Source organism: Pelecanus crispus, chromosome 27 (genome assembly GCF_030463565.1).
Source record: "Pelecanus crispus isolate bPelCri1 chromosome 27, bPelCri1.pri, whole genome shotgun sequence".
Classification (NCBI taxonomy): Eukaryota; Metazoa; Chordata; class Aves; order Pelecaniformes; family Pelecanidae; genus Pelecanus; species Pelecanus crispus.
In genome coordinates this window covers 253,559-267,575 of record NC_134669.1, presented here as the reverse complement: position 1 = coordinate 267,575, position 14,017 = coordinate 253,559, and the positions used below count along the sequence as shown (strand labels likewise).

Genomic DNA, 14,017 nt, shown 5'->3' with positions numbered 1-14,017 from the left:
ATGGCGATTGCCTTTAGGGAGAGCTCAGGGTTAGGAGGAAGAGGGTGGGGCCACCGTGCCCCCATGACGCGGGCCTTTTGTCATAATGCGCTGGGTGAGGTGAGGCGCTGGTGGCAGCCCGTGCACTTGTCGTCCAGGAAAGCCCTGGGCGGAACGCTGAGGCCGGGCGCCCGAGTGGCCGTAGCGAGCGGTCAGGCCTGGGAGCGCTGCGTGCGAGAGAGGGAGCGGAGGAGGAGCCGGGGCCGCGGGGGCCTCTCCCCATCGTGTGGCCGCCCTGCCGGGCTGCGAGGAGGAGCATGTCGTGCGTCCACTACAAGTTCTCCTCCAAGCTGAGCTATGATACGGTCACCTTCAGTGGCCTCCACATCCCCCTGTGCGACCTCAAGCACCAGATCATGGGCCGCGAGAAGCTGAAGGTGGCCAACTGCGACCTGCAGATCAGCAACGCCCAGACCAACGAAGGTGCGTGGGTGTGGCGGGCGCGGGGCCTTGGGCACCTAAAGCTGCCTGCTTACCTGCAGATGTGTCCTGGTTTTGTCTGGGACAGAGTTGGTTTTCTCCCTAGTAGCTGGTGTGGTGCTGTGGTTTGGATTTAGCATGAGAATAATGTTGATAGCACACTGATGTTGTAGTTGTTGCTCAGGAGTGTTTGTGGCAGTCAAGGACTTCTCCACTTCCCATGCTCTGCCAGGTGCAGAAGAAGCTGTGAGGGGGCAGAGCCGGGAGAGCTGACCCAAACTGGCCGGAGGGCTGTTCCATACCATAGGGCGTCATGCTCAGTATAGAAAGTGGGGGGAGTTGGCTGGGGGGCAGCGATCGCTGCTCGGGGCCGGGCTGGGCCTCGGTCGTTGGGTGGTGAGCAACTGCGTTGTGCATCACTTTGTGCTTTGTATGTTCTTTTATCATTAGTAGAAGCGGTATTACTGTTTCTCTTCCTCTGCTGTCCTATTAAACTGCCGTTATCTCAACCCATGGGTTTTACCTTTTTTCCCCCCCAATTCTCTCCCCGATCCCCACGGGGTGTGGGGGGAGGGTGAGCAAGTGGCTGTGTGGTGCTTAGTTGCCAACTGGGGTTAAACCACGACAAGATATTTAAACTATGTTCAGGAGAATGTCTGTGAAGAGACTTAAGAGCACACTGTTAGGGGTCCTAGGGATGGCATTGGATTCCATGGCACGCATAGGTAGAGATACATTTCAGAAGTCTTGAATTTTTCTACTACTGTTGAATGAAATTGTCAAGAGCTTTTGAAAAATGGCTACTTTGCCTGAAGGGCTTTGCTGCAGAAGGGTCTGTGAATGTTGTCTTGGGTTGCTAAGGTACTGTCAGCTTCACACATGGCAGCAGGCTGAGTGGCCAACTGGCTGGCGTCACTACTGGAATGGTTGGGTCTGTGTCAAACAGAGCCTTAAACCAGACTGATGGATGGTACTAAATGTGATGGAGCCCAATTCTTATCCCCTGGAGAAAAAAACGTTTTGAGATAGGCCGAACATGTGGCTTTTCTTATAGCAGGTGAGGAACAGAAAGCAAAGTTTTAGCAGAAAAAGTGATGCTCATAAAGATGTTCCCCCATAAAGTGGTACTCTAATGTATATCATACCAGTTTTACAAAGTGTGTTGCTTTGTTTCCATACGTAATCAGAATCCGGTGAAGAAAAAGTGTCTGCTTCACTAGGTTCTGTTAAGCGTGGTGTTCCCTAATGGTGAGGTTAAAGAAGGAGTATCTGTCATGCTTTAAAGAGCATCCCTCTTGTTCACCAGTGAGCAGATCCTCCTCTAGGTCAGTTGTGTTGCCCTTTGACCTTTGTAAAAGGAGTCTAAAATTTTAAACTTGGTCTATTAGTGAGACCCAGGTGCTTCCTGAAGCTTTCCTAAGGGTGTTTCCCATGTGAAAATGCAAAAATCCCCCCGTGGTTTTCAGAGTAAAGCTAGAGAATACATTTCAGCGTAATGTATACGTATGCCAAATTTTTGCTTGAAATGCATAACCATGAATTTCAGTTTTTATTCATCAGATGTAGATGCTTAAACTCACTAGAACTAAACAGGATTTTAAATGTCAGTGGAAAAAAATGATATGATGGACTGTTTTGAAGATCTGGGAAGGCAAACTGGATGGTTGAGACCTATTTTGAATGTCGGGGGGGCAGGGGTGTCCTCTTCTGTGCTTCCTCTAGAGGCATGTTCTATAAAGGCAGAATTCCCTTCAAAAAGCCTGCACTCAGGAATGATGCATTTCAGCTTGCCGCCTCCTCTTAATTTGATCTGAACTTCTTGACCTGTCTTTTAGAATAGATGTTCTCACAATGTTGTGGAAGAACTGTGAACTGCAGAGCTCAGGATTCCTGAGTGCTCTTTCCTGCCCTGTAACATTCTGACTCCAACCCCTTGGAGCATGTGCTATTCTGCTTCTCAGGCAAGAGACAACAAACCAATAACCAAACAACAAACCCCAGCTGGGACCTGACCTGGTCTTAGTGCAGATGGCAGGCTGTCTTCTGTGTTCTGTCAGTCCTGAGTGACCTTGGAGAGCATTGTGGTGTTGGCATTCAAACTGTTTTAAATGAATGGAAAAGATTTTGCTGCTGTGTTTGATTATCAAACCTGAAGACTTCTAGGAATGTCCCATTAGTGTGTTGGGACGATAAAAGCGCAGTGTTACATAGAAAGCTTTGCTTTCATCCCTGTGAAGGGATTGCCTGAAGTGCTATGTAATGACATCTTAATAGACATTCTTACAAACTGAATACTGTTTTGTTCTGTATTTGTGTTGTTTTCAGAATACACAGATGCTAATGCCCTGATTCCAAAGAACTCATCAGTGATCGTTCGAAGAATCCCTGCTGGAGGAGTAGAAGGTACCAGCAAAACCTATGTTGTGTAAGTATCCATACAGCATTGTACCCTTTGTTAGGGCTTTCAGTGTCTTAGCTGGTTTTGTGGATATTAGTTTACAGAGGCATTCCGATTGCATCTTTGTTGTTAAAGCTGCTGTTAATTTTGGTTGTCATGGGGTAGATTGTAATGTATCTGTCCCAAAGTCGACTGGGACATGGGGTTCAAACTCCAACAGTGGTAACTTTTAAGATGATTCTCTTGGGCTTGTTCTTGGGCTTGATTTTGCTGAGACCCAAGTTGTAGATGCTGTTTCCTCTACCTGAGTGGTCTTTATCATATCTTCTTGCTTCTATTGCTTTTATAGTGAAGAGAGATAGGCATTGTAGTGTGAACTCAGAACTTGTTCCCATCTCAGAAGAGTCTGATTGTTGGGGTTTGACTCTTTCTTGCCTTTGGGGGAGGGAGGGTGGGATATGGCAGGTATTCTTATGCCCCAAGGCTGGGGGTTTTGCATCCTAGCTGTAGAGGAAAGAGCAAGGGTTGCCAGCTGGCAAACCATGCAAACAAGAAGTTCCATTCATAAGGGATTTGTATCAGTTTCCTAAAGACAACATCCATTTCAGGAAAGAGAAAAAGAACAATATCCCAAAGTGTATTGCCTTTTGAGCGAGTACAATGAAGGAATAGTTAATCCTTTCCAAACCTGAAGCGCAGGAAGCAGTTTAGCATGTTGCCAACTGTTGCTAGTTCTCTTTCTACATCTGTTTTTACCCTAAGCTGATATCTGTGCTCCAGGTTTTAGTTCTGTATTCCCAAGATTTATGGAGGACAGATAACTGGGTGTATTGATTAAAATGACAGCCACTCAAATGCCATCCTGCCTACAGCATTATTGCTATCATTTCTGTATTCACAGAGTCCAGTTGTGTATCAGCTGCATTAGAACTGTTTGAATGGTCATGTTTTCTAGCCTTCTTAAAGATAGGCCTCTCCACCACAGTTAGTAGGTGTTATTAGCTTGTGGTTTTCCCATGTCCTTCTGATGTGGGTTCCCCATAAATAAAGTATACTGATGAGTTACAGTGTGTCTCGAACAAACAGTACAGCAGCATCCTGGCGCCCGTGAAGCACTTGCAAGCAAAACACCCTGAATTTGTGTGGCTCTGCATGTAAACTTTGGGCACATTACTGCAGCAGTTGTTGCAGTGCTTTCAGGCACTACTGAGTAATTCTGGATGCCATGGCGTTGTGCTTATAAACATGGCCTTGTTTTGGGGGTTAATTTAAGGACAGATGCTCAGTGCTGTCTTGTGAATGCATCCTCCGTTTCTGGTTGGGTGGCACCCTCTCCTGGTATTGTAATGCTGCCCTAAGGTGAGAGGAGAGATGCTGCTGGCATCAAAGCTCAACTAAATCCCTGTGTGTGGGGACAAGGAAAGAATGGCACTGCTGTTGTAACGTTGAAAATTAGCCGTGCAGATTAGCTTTTGATTCCTCCAGCTGGAAACATTGCAGAAACTGCTGGTGAGTGGTTAATGTTTGGGAACGATGAATGCATGCTGTAATGGTGGAGAGGCCTTGAAAATGTGTTACTCACCTTGCAGTTTGTTCTTGAAGGGAAATGCACGAAGAAACCACTGTGTGGTAATGTACAAGTATTTCCTTGTACTTCCTCATCTTCAGGAGGTACGGGCTCTATTTTAAGTTCTGATCACCTCCATTTCTCTTCCAGAAGTCGAACGGAGCCAGTGAGTGGACCATCAAAACCAGTACGTAAAAGCACAATCTCACACTTTTTTCTGCACACTGCACTTAATTCTAAACAATGTAGCCTGGTATAAATTTTCCAAACAGTAACTTAATCTATTTTCCAGTAGAATATAGTATATGTTGTAAATAGAATGTATTTGATTCAGCATCGTAGTGTGTATGTTTGTATCGGTTGTTGTGTGCTTTTGTTCCTTGCAACACAAATTGTCTGGAGTGCATTTTTTGCCATTTTCATATTGTATTACTTAGCTTTTGTATTGAAACTCTGTTTTTTTTTTGCCTAATGTTTTTTTAAAATCCATTATTGTTCAGCTTGGTACTGTTCCTTAGTTCTGATTTGGGGGTTCAAACAAATACGATGTCACATATCCCATACATTTTGAGGACAGTTCTGTGCAGCTAAATGATTCCTTTCCATGTCCTTAAATACCTGGGTATTTGTTCCTAAAACTGAATGATTGAAGTGATATTGCTTGGGCCCCTCTGAGTGCATAAATGTCTTTCATAGATTGCTGTGAATTTAAACATCGTTGCTACACAAAGTGCTATTGTCAAGTTCTGCATTTGATCTTTCCACTTTCTCGGATGAAGCAGTTTAGTTGAATAGTTTGTCTGCAAATGGAAATACCTAAACCCAAGTGTACAAATTTTGGCACAAGTTTAGAGCCTGGTGCATTTGTGGGTGAAATCCCTGTGTTTTGTCTTAACCTCTGCCTGCAGTATGCTTTTGGAGCTGGGTGACTTCAGGGTTGGATGCTGCTTCAATTTTGCAGAGGTTAAGCCTGTCTTTAGTGTACCACCATATGATGCTAAACATATGGAGAAGGAATGATGGAGTGAGGAATCTTTTTCTGCATGTAGAGATCTTTTTTCCCAGAATCTGCTAAAAACTGCTGCCTTGAATTCTTCCACTGCGTTAGGCACTAGAGGACAAGAGCGTTTTCCACGGAAGGCTTTTAATCTCTCTTCTGATCCAGTTAGTGACCCCTTGAGGAGAGCTGTTCAGTTTACATTGTGAAATGTTACTCTGTGCTTTTGAACAACTTCAGGCATAATAAGCAGTGATTCGAGTGTCTTTCTGCTAAGGTTTTACTGGGGTAAGCTTCACTGCTGCTTGTGGCATAATAGAATTGAGTATACTGGAAAAGGAGCAAGCGAAGAGTTCCCCTTTTTCCTTGTGGAAAAAGTGCCCTCCAGTCTTAGTTCTCAACAAACACAGCAGTCCATTACGAACCAGTGGCCTGAGGACTTCATTCCTGCAAGCCCTTCTGTAGGGAGCTGGGAGGGAGGAGTGTGGCTGCAATTTATTCTCAGAAATCCCCTTTTAGCTGCAAATTGGCAGCTTCCTTACCCCTGTGACTCTTAAGCAGTTGTGAGCATTTGACAAGGGTCCCGCTCTGAGATAGTCTGGAGCAGTAAGTTGATCTCAGGCGGGTTTGGTGAGTTTGGTTTCTTCTCATGAACCACAGAGGCACTCTGGAGCTGTCACAGGTTTGGACACTTTTTTGAACAAATACAGATTACACTGGGTTGGAAATGCCTCTTTCAGTGACACTCAGAGGATATGGTGCAGCCTTTCAGACTGCAGTAGAGATGAACTATTGCTGTGTTTTGATTGTAGAACTTGAATATGTGTTTAATGTTTTGTGCACAGATCAATGACTCTTCTGGATCTATTTCTCTGGCCCAGCTCATTAAGGTATATCTATATCTATTCTTGTCAAATGCTTAAAACCAAAAGTGTTTGCTTTGTATTTTTAAATCTTATACTGTGATCTATAGCTGTATAACTCTTGTAATGTGAACAGAACTTTAATTTAGATTTTACTAATTTAAAAGTATTTATTTTAACTGTAAAATATGTGTGTATTTTGATACTGTCCTGTAAAGAGTAGTTGCCAGTCTGGGAAGATGGAAGGGGAGTACCTTATCAGCCTCAACGTAATGTTGCCGTATTACTCAGCTTCAAGACACAAAGCAGCAGCACTGCAGAAGCTGTTTACTGTTTTTCATACGTTTCATTCATTTTGTGTTGGAAACTAACACAACTTTTGCAACAGCCAAACGAGAAGCGTTTCTGGAACATAGATGATTGCATGGCTATTTCTGAATTTCTAGTTATAGTTCCGTTCTGTGAATGCTGCAGAGTTTCATACATCGTAGTACATCTACAGTGGACAGCACAATCTAATTTGTTTGAGCGCAGGCTGTGTAGAGGAGCTGCTTCTTTCTTCTGAAAATAAAGGCTGGAGTTCATTCGCAAGAAGGAGAAATCTCTTCCCACTCGTAACTTCTTCCCTCACTCACTGCAGAAAGTACATTGTGTACATTTGGCCAAAAAAAAAAAAAAAAAATTAGTTTGGAAGGTATCCACCAGAAGAAATTGGACTCCATTAGTGCTGTGCCTAAATGTGTCCTTGATTCTGTAAACTCATGTGAAGTTTTCCTCTGAAATGTGAAAAACTGTCCAAGTGGTGTAGACATTTCAGCTTTTGAGAACATTTAAAGAAAAATACAGGAAAATAACATAAAGCAGCTCAGAACTGTTACTTGCTGTGACCTCCTGAGTGCAGACTGGCTTAGCATGGAGGCCATGCGTTGTAAAAAGTTTTCCGGTTTGTTATTCCTATGTATTAAATGCCATATTTGAGTTCTGGTCTATTCCTAGGATGTGTTTTTTGTGTTTTGGAAGTGTTTTGTAAATGGTTTGGTTCAAACAAACTAGTCAAGTATCTGTAAAGTTGACTGTAAATGTTAATGGCAATGACTTGACAGATGTTGATCTGGATGATGTTACAGTTGAGAAAAAACTGTCTATATGAAACAACCATTTAATAAAATACTGAAACTAGATGGTTGCTTTTGTGAATGAATGCATCTAAAAGCAAAAACATGCGCTGTTGATCTGAAAGATAGGTGCTTGAAGGTCCAAGTCATTTACAGTCCCTCCCTTCGTCCCTGCTTGTGTCTGCAGTAGTGTGTAATAAAAAACCCGACCAAATACTGGTTAAACAAAAGCAGCTGGCTTCAAGAATTTGAAGATCTTGTTGTGCGTAAGGTTTATGAAGAAGTTAGTAGGGGGGGAACATGCAGTTTGGACTGCCTACAGCACATGATGGTGACATTTCTACTGAAAAGAATCCTTTGTCTTGCTGAGGGATTCTAAAAAGCTTGATTCCTTTTCATGCTTCTGTGTCCGAAGCTCAATTTCAGCAAGCAGAAACAACTTCCCTGACTGCTGAGTTGAGTGCCCTTTTCAGGCTGCAAAACGTAAATCATGATAGTGGCATTCATCTTTCTCAGTTAAATGTACAGCGGAGATCTTCTCCTTCAAATAGTCTGGAGCTTAATATCAGTTCAAAAATACTGGACAGTGTAATTGTTTCTACGCAGAGCTTGAGTCCACGTGGAAGAAAGTGGGACTGGTTCCACAAGCCTTTATGTAAGGTGCAGACAGAGCCCAAGGTTTTGGGTGCCCAGGAATGCTCTTGTCAAGCAGGTTACCAGGCACCCAACCCCCACGTAAGGGCGTAAGGACTCCCCAGAACATCTTCAGCACAACTCTGTTTTATATGAGTAGCTGTTTTGGTGCAGCCTCAGCTGGCGTTGTGCTGCTCTTTATGGGACTGGGTGAGTGCTGTGGTCTTTGGCCGTGGGGACTTCACTGTGTTTCTCATGCGTGTGTCAAATCCTGACCTGTTAAACAGACTGCCAATCTGGCTGAAGCCGATGCTTCCGAGGAAGATAAAATAACAGCGATGATGATACAGTCTTGCCAGGAATATGATCCGTCCAAGTAAGTGTTGCTGATGTCAGATCTGTTCTTTGAAGATGATGGAAAAGCTGAAAGGATGCTTGTTGGAACAAGAGAGACACCTTTGCATACCTTTTTCTTTTTTTCCCCAAAATCTTTCAGTTACCTGAAGAAAGCCTTGGGTCCATCTCCACCATTTTACACTTGCTTCCGCTGTGGAAAACCTGGCCACTATAGGAAGAACTGCCCAACACATGGGGTAAGATTGTGGGGGACTGCTGGTGTTCGGTAGTTTGTCATTGTTTTCACCTTGGCAGTCACGTAACAATACAGAATCACTCCTATTAAGAGTTGTTTCTCTTGGGGTGAAACACAGAGGTTACCTGGCAATGTTGTAAAGCCCTTCAAACTTCCAGGGAAATCTGCAATTACAAATGCAAAAATTGGCTTTTTTCCAGGCCATAGACATTAAATATGTCCATAGACCTTTCTCTGTGGACTTTCACGCACATTTTTATGTATTTCAATATCACTGGAAATGTTTCTTGTTTTAGCTCTTTTTAATGACTGGTTGTAGACAGGTTTCAGGATTCCGTCTAAACCCAAGATGTTTCTCTTGACCCCATCTTGTGACTATGTGCGTGTTTTAGGTACACAAGCCTCTGGTTGAGTATTCATGCCATTGAACGTTCGTCACTGAATGCATATGCATGAGGTCTGAATTCAGCCTTCATCTAGAGACGGTGAACACAAGTTTCCCCAGTGAGCGATTCAGAGCAGCGAACTGAGCTCTCGCGCTGAATTGCGCTGGGGAGGAGGAGCGGGTTTGTGTCTCTTCTCCGAGTGGATGGCGAGCGCAGGGATATTTCCCCCTTCAGGAACCTGAAGTTAAGCCAAAGAATGTCAAATGAGTTCAAAACGCTGCTCAAGCCTTTTGAACGTCCTGGCTCTGTTCTTTTAGGAAAAGAAGTATTTTAGTTGAGCAACCCTTACGCTGGGTACAAGGAGAGCACTAAAGGCTTTTGCTGCTTCCAATAGTCCTTGAAATGTCATTTGAAGTGTGGGTCTTGAGCTGAGATATGTCTGCGTTTCTTTCCTTAACAGGACAAACAATTTCAGTCTGTTCCCAGAATTAAAAAGAGCACAGGAATTCCCAGGAGTTTCATGGTGGAGGTGAAAGATCCCAACACCAAGGGTGCTATGCTGACGAAGAGTGGAAAATATGCAATACCAGCTATTAATGTGTAAGTAAGGAATTAATTGGACTGACCACAAAGGGAAAGAGAGAAACCATGGGTAAACATCCGAGTGGCAATGCAACCAAGTTGGCTGGCATCTGGAATTACGGGAGAGGAAGCATTGTCATTGTAGCTTAACCTTAAAATCTGTGATACTTTCTACCATTAAAATAGGGCGGTCCTTCTGTTCCTGCCCCTGCAAGTTGGTGAAACTTGTGGTATGCTAAGAATCTGTATTTCTGCAAAACATTTCAGTAGTGTTTACAGCGGAGTCGGTCTCTGTGAACGCTCATTTTACTTCTGGGTTATGCTTCAAAGGCTTCCTGCAAAATGTAACAAATAGCTTTTTTTGTTGGACTCAGGTTGGACTGAGCTTTCCTGCCCCCCTGACTTTTATCCAATCCCATGTGTGAAACAGACTGAAGTTTTCCTGTGGCTATAAACTAAGAAAACACTACTGTGTGCTGACAAGAGTGGCTGCTTTCAAATGCACTTGGTAGCACTTGTGTTTTTCTATTGTGGATCTCCTTTTGTAGAAGCTGTAACACAGACTTCCTCCATTAATCAAACGTAATTACTCAGAGACTAACTTTACCCTGAGCCTGCAATTTACACTTACCCTCTGGCAAAGGAGAGGTGGGATTCATTTCACCTGATTTCTAGCTGTCAAGGAATTATTTTTCCAGTCTGAGCTGGTTTCTGAGTTGATCCAATGAATGGGAGAGTTCTGCAGAAGGAAAATTCTTCCCCCCTCCCTCTTTTAGTGCTGTGGCTACAGAAAAGTAGTTGAAACGAAATGCCTACATGTTAGAAGGCTAATGGGGAGTGAGACAGATTCCATCTATTCTCTTATTTGATAAAATCCAAAGTTTGGAAAAGTTTCCCTTTACCCATGTTTAACTCTTTCCTTTTTCCTTCCCCACCCTGCCTCCAGGGAAGCTTATGCTAGAGGCAAGAAGGAGAAGCCTCCCTTCCTACCAGCGGAGCTGTCCTCCTCCTCCTCAGATGATCCTGTTCCAGAAGAGTTGTTGTGTCTCATTTGTAAAGATCTCATGACGGATGCAGCTGTTATTCCCTGCTGTGGGAACAGTTACTGTGACGAATGTAAGTGTTACTGCCCTGTCTGTTCATTCAAAACATCACATCTGATCTTCGGAAAGCAGAAATAGGAGATAACAAAATTACTTTCTTACGTGTTCTATTTAACACTTAAGTAGATGCTGAACAGGAAAGAATGCTTCTCGTATAATGGGGAAAAAAAAAGGCAGAAAGCTTTTTTCCCTTTTTACCTATCTAGTTAAGTCCTCTTTACATGGGAAAGGATGAGTATGAGAAGAGCGCATCACTGTGCAGGTGATTACAGTATTGGATATGGAATGCATTTAGTTTGTCCACAGCCCTTTCCCTCATACAAAATTATACAGCCAGCTCTGGTGCCTGACTGTGCTCTGCAACAAAGGGAGAGTTAGGCATTTAATCCACGTTCTTCTCCACGGGAGAGCTGGTTAAAACCTTCAGAACTCTAAACATACTAATGATTTTTTGAGACGTGTTTTATTCATTAACCTGGAGGTTGGTGACTTCTTGCTGTACTAGACAGTGGAAAAAAGACTCGTGGGGACATCAAGACACAGGCTACTCTACATCTTCAGGTGTGACAGTAGTGAAATATCAAACCTGTACGGTTGTGTGCTGCATACGAGACATTTGTGACACTGTTGAACTTTTATAGCTTCATGCTCTCAATTCCAGACCACATTCACCCATTAATCATAGACGTGTTTTGAGAATTGATTAGAAGCCAACAAATGTCCTCACTTTGGCTAAAACCTGTTTTGATGGTTCTAATTATTCACAGGCATTAGAACAGCATTGCTGGAATCTGAAGAGCATACCTGCCCAACGTGCCACCAGACAGACATTTCGCCTGATTCTTTAATTGCCAACAAGTTCCTACGCCAGGTGCCATGATGCCTTTTACGTAAACTGTTTGTAAGACAAGTCTATTTGTGAAAAGGTGAAAGGGAAGCAAATACTAATTTACATCTCCTTTAAGCAAGGCTAAATTGAACAAGGCCAAATTTACTTTTGAAATCCATGATCTGTTGTTACAGAAGCTTACAGCCTGGCACATTCAGGTCACACTTTTGTTTAAGATGGTTGCCTCGCTTTCAAATTTGGTGTTAACACTGAAGTACTTTAAATACAGATACTCTGAGTCACCAGTCAGTAATATCAGTGTCTAATGGGATGTGTTCATATATCTGTATGGCGATTTATTTTAGGATTGACAGCATTTATAAGAACACAAAAGCAATTTTACTCTGTGGAGGCTTTTGTTCATTTATCTACTGAAGTTCCGTATTACCTTTTTGTCAATGTTTTTCTGCCTCTAGGCTGTGAACAACTTCAAAAATGGAACTGGCTACACAAAAAGGCTCCATACCCAGATTCGACAGCAGCAGCAACAGCCACCACCACCACCACCAGCACTCCTGCCCGTCACCCCTCCTGCTGCTCTGGTGAGTGCCGCTCAACTGTCTAAACATTCCCCTCTGTCAATCAGCAGTCTGTTGGAAGAGAAGGTAAGTTTTGTTTCAACATATGCGCTGATTCCTGTATTTTCGTAGAGCTTATTTTCCAACTGTTTGCATTTATTCACAAGGGCTACCAGGTTCCTGTTCAAAGACAGCCAGCAGTAGCAAGTGTTCTGGGCCCCCAAGGACAACCAATACCCGCAGCTGGTAAGTAACTGTAACTTCAGGATTTCCTGAAAAGAATGATCTTCAGACCAACTGAATGGATTTTTTTCCTTTTTTGTCTCCCCACTCCACAAGATCTTCCAATGAGAGCCAGAACAATTTGCTCAGCAGGTGGCAGAGCAGGCTGGGAACTGTGAGTATTCTACAGAAATTCAGTAGATGACCACTTGTAACCTGTTAAACGAGGCCGTAACACATGACTTGTACAGCAGCTGATTTATAATGAACTGAGTATGCACAGATCGCTGTTTACATGTGATTTTGCTAAGGAACTGATGAACTATAAAAAGATTCAAGAAGAGCGTGGGCATTCGTTTTCCAGGTAACTGCTTTCCATGTCCGTAAAGGAGAAGCAGATTGTCTGGAAGAACCAGGAGGCGTTCCACTCCACCTCTCTCGTTAGGTGGATTGGGTGACTCAAGGGATCAGCAGTGACAGGAGTTGCACATGTAGGTTGCTAGCTCAACTCTGGCAGAGATTCAGGTTGACCGATAGTTGTCCTTTGGCAGCCGTTGTTAAGGAACAGGCATCTCTTTTCCTAAAGCTTCTCTGCAGTGACATCCTTCACCTCCTGACAGCCATGAGAGGCTGGAAACTGAGTAGTGTAGTTGCTGGATTTTCTGTGTCTCCCTGTTCTGACTGTAACCATGACCTCAAAGCACTTTGGAGGAGATATGTGAGAGAAATTGTCTTCATTTCCTCTTTTGTTTATTTCTGGAGGATACATGGAGAGATTTTAACCTGGACTGCAAACTGGTGGCTTTCGCTAGTATTGTTGACATTGTTGAGCTTTTCGTAGGAATTAAGAGATCAGGCTTGTTTAAGGAAATGTTAAATTGGTGAAGGACTTTGAGAGGAGGAATGACGCTAATGGCCATAGGCGGAATAATGTGAGATGGTTCTTTAAAAAAATAATAAAAGAAAAAACTTGTGAAGAAAAAACTCAGGGTAGCTGATGTTTTCTATCCCTCAAAATCACTTGGGCAGGAGTCTGAATAACTCTGTTGGTTGTGCTCTCAGGATCTTTCCTAGAGTAATGGCATTGAGTCACATGAAACCAATCAACAGCTGTGGTAGTTCATGTGATAGAAGTGAGTGGAAATAGCCTTACCCTTCCTGGATGTTTTTACCCTAACAAAGCAGCAGCTGTTGTGTCTTGTAAGCAGAAACTCTTACATGTCATCAAGTTCTTTGCTTTGCAGTAGCATCATGTCAGCAGCTGAAAGAAGCTTTGACGTAAGCATATGGAGAGGAAAAAGTAACCCAAACCAAACTTGGGAGGAAAAAACCTGGGGAGAATGACTGTTTTGACTTACCTTCAGTATTCTTTTCCGTGTTGTGGTTTTTTTTAAGGTCCATGTCTCCTTGCAGTACTTCATCTTACTCTAGAAGTTCATATACTGACTCCAAGTCAAGATCCAATTCTTCCTGCACTCGCTCCTCCTCTCGATCATATAGACGTTCCTGTCCTTGTTCCTACTCAAGATCACCACCATATCCAAGAAGATGCAAAGGGAAGAGTGGCAACTCTCATTCTAGGTCAAGGGCACATGGTTCTCACGGGTCAAGGTCCAGGTCACCCCCATCCAGAAGATCCCGTTCACGGTCAAGATCTCCAGTATTTAGAGGCCAGTCTCCCACTAAACGGACA

The 14,017-nt window shown here is 43.4% G+C and overlaps 2 protein-coding genes across 2 annotated transcripts; both read left to right on the top strand.

Annotated features, from left to right (window-relative positions):
- The first annotated feature begins 296 nt into the window (after positions 1-296).
- On the top strand, positions 297-5,180 carry LOC142596127 (E3 ubiquitin-protein ligase RBBP6-like). Its single transcript, XM_075725114.1, has 4 exons — positions 297-462; positions 2,785-2,884; positions 4,575-4,677; positions 5,121-5,180. The coding sequence occupies exons 1-4, from the start codon at positions 297-299 to the stop codon at positions 5,178-5,180; spliced, it is 429 nt and encodes a 142-aa protein (XP_075581229.1).
- A 1,062-nt stretch (positions 5,181-6,242) lies between these two features.
- Positions 6,243-13,403, top strand: LOC142596126 (E3 ubiquitin-protein ligase RBBP6-like). Its single transcript, XM_075725113.1, has 10 exons — positions 6,243-6,311; positions 8,320-8,408; positions 8,529-8,625; positions 9,471-9,610; positions 10,539-10,708; positions 11,463-11,566; positions 12,001-12,126; positions 12,171-12,189; positions 12,235-12,348; positions 13,387-13,403. The coding sequence occupies exons 1-10, from the start codon at positions 6,243-6,245 to the stop codon at positions 13,401-13,403; spliced, it is 945 nt and encodes a 314-aa protein (XP_075581228.1).
- Positions 13,404-14,017: the final 614 nt, after the last annotated feature.

What these genes read in the sequence shown, in the direction of transcription:
- LOC142596127 (XM_075725114.1), top strand. Translation starts at nt 297, where the DNA reads ATGTCGTGCGTCCACTACAAGTTCTCCTCCAAGCTGAGCTATGATACG. An exon ending in ACCAGCAAAACCTATGTTGT is followed by an intron (nt 2,885 to 4,574) that starts GTAAGTATCCAT and finishes TTTCTCTTCCAG; the next exon opens with AAGTCGAACGGAGCCAGTGA. An exon ending in ATTCTAAACAATGTAGCCTG is followed by an intron (nt 4,678 to 5,120) that starts GTATAAATTTTC and finishes TGTCTTTCATAG; the next exon opens with ATTGCTGTGAATTTAAACAT.
- LOC142596126 (XM_075725113.1), top strand. Translation starts at nt 6,243, where the DNA reads ATGTGTTTAATGTTTTGTGCACAGATCAATGACTCTTCTGGATCTATT. An exon ending in CTCTGGCCCAGCTCATTAAG is followed by an intron (nt 6,312 to 8,319) that starts GTATATCTATAT and finishes CCTGTTAAACAG; the next exon opens with ACTGCCAATCTGGCTGAAGC. An exon ending in GAACAGTTACTGTGACGAAT is followed by an intron (nt 10,709 to 11,462) that starts GTAAGTGTTACT and finishes AATTATTCACAG; the next exon opens with GCATTAGAACAGCATTGCTG.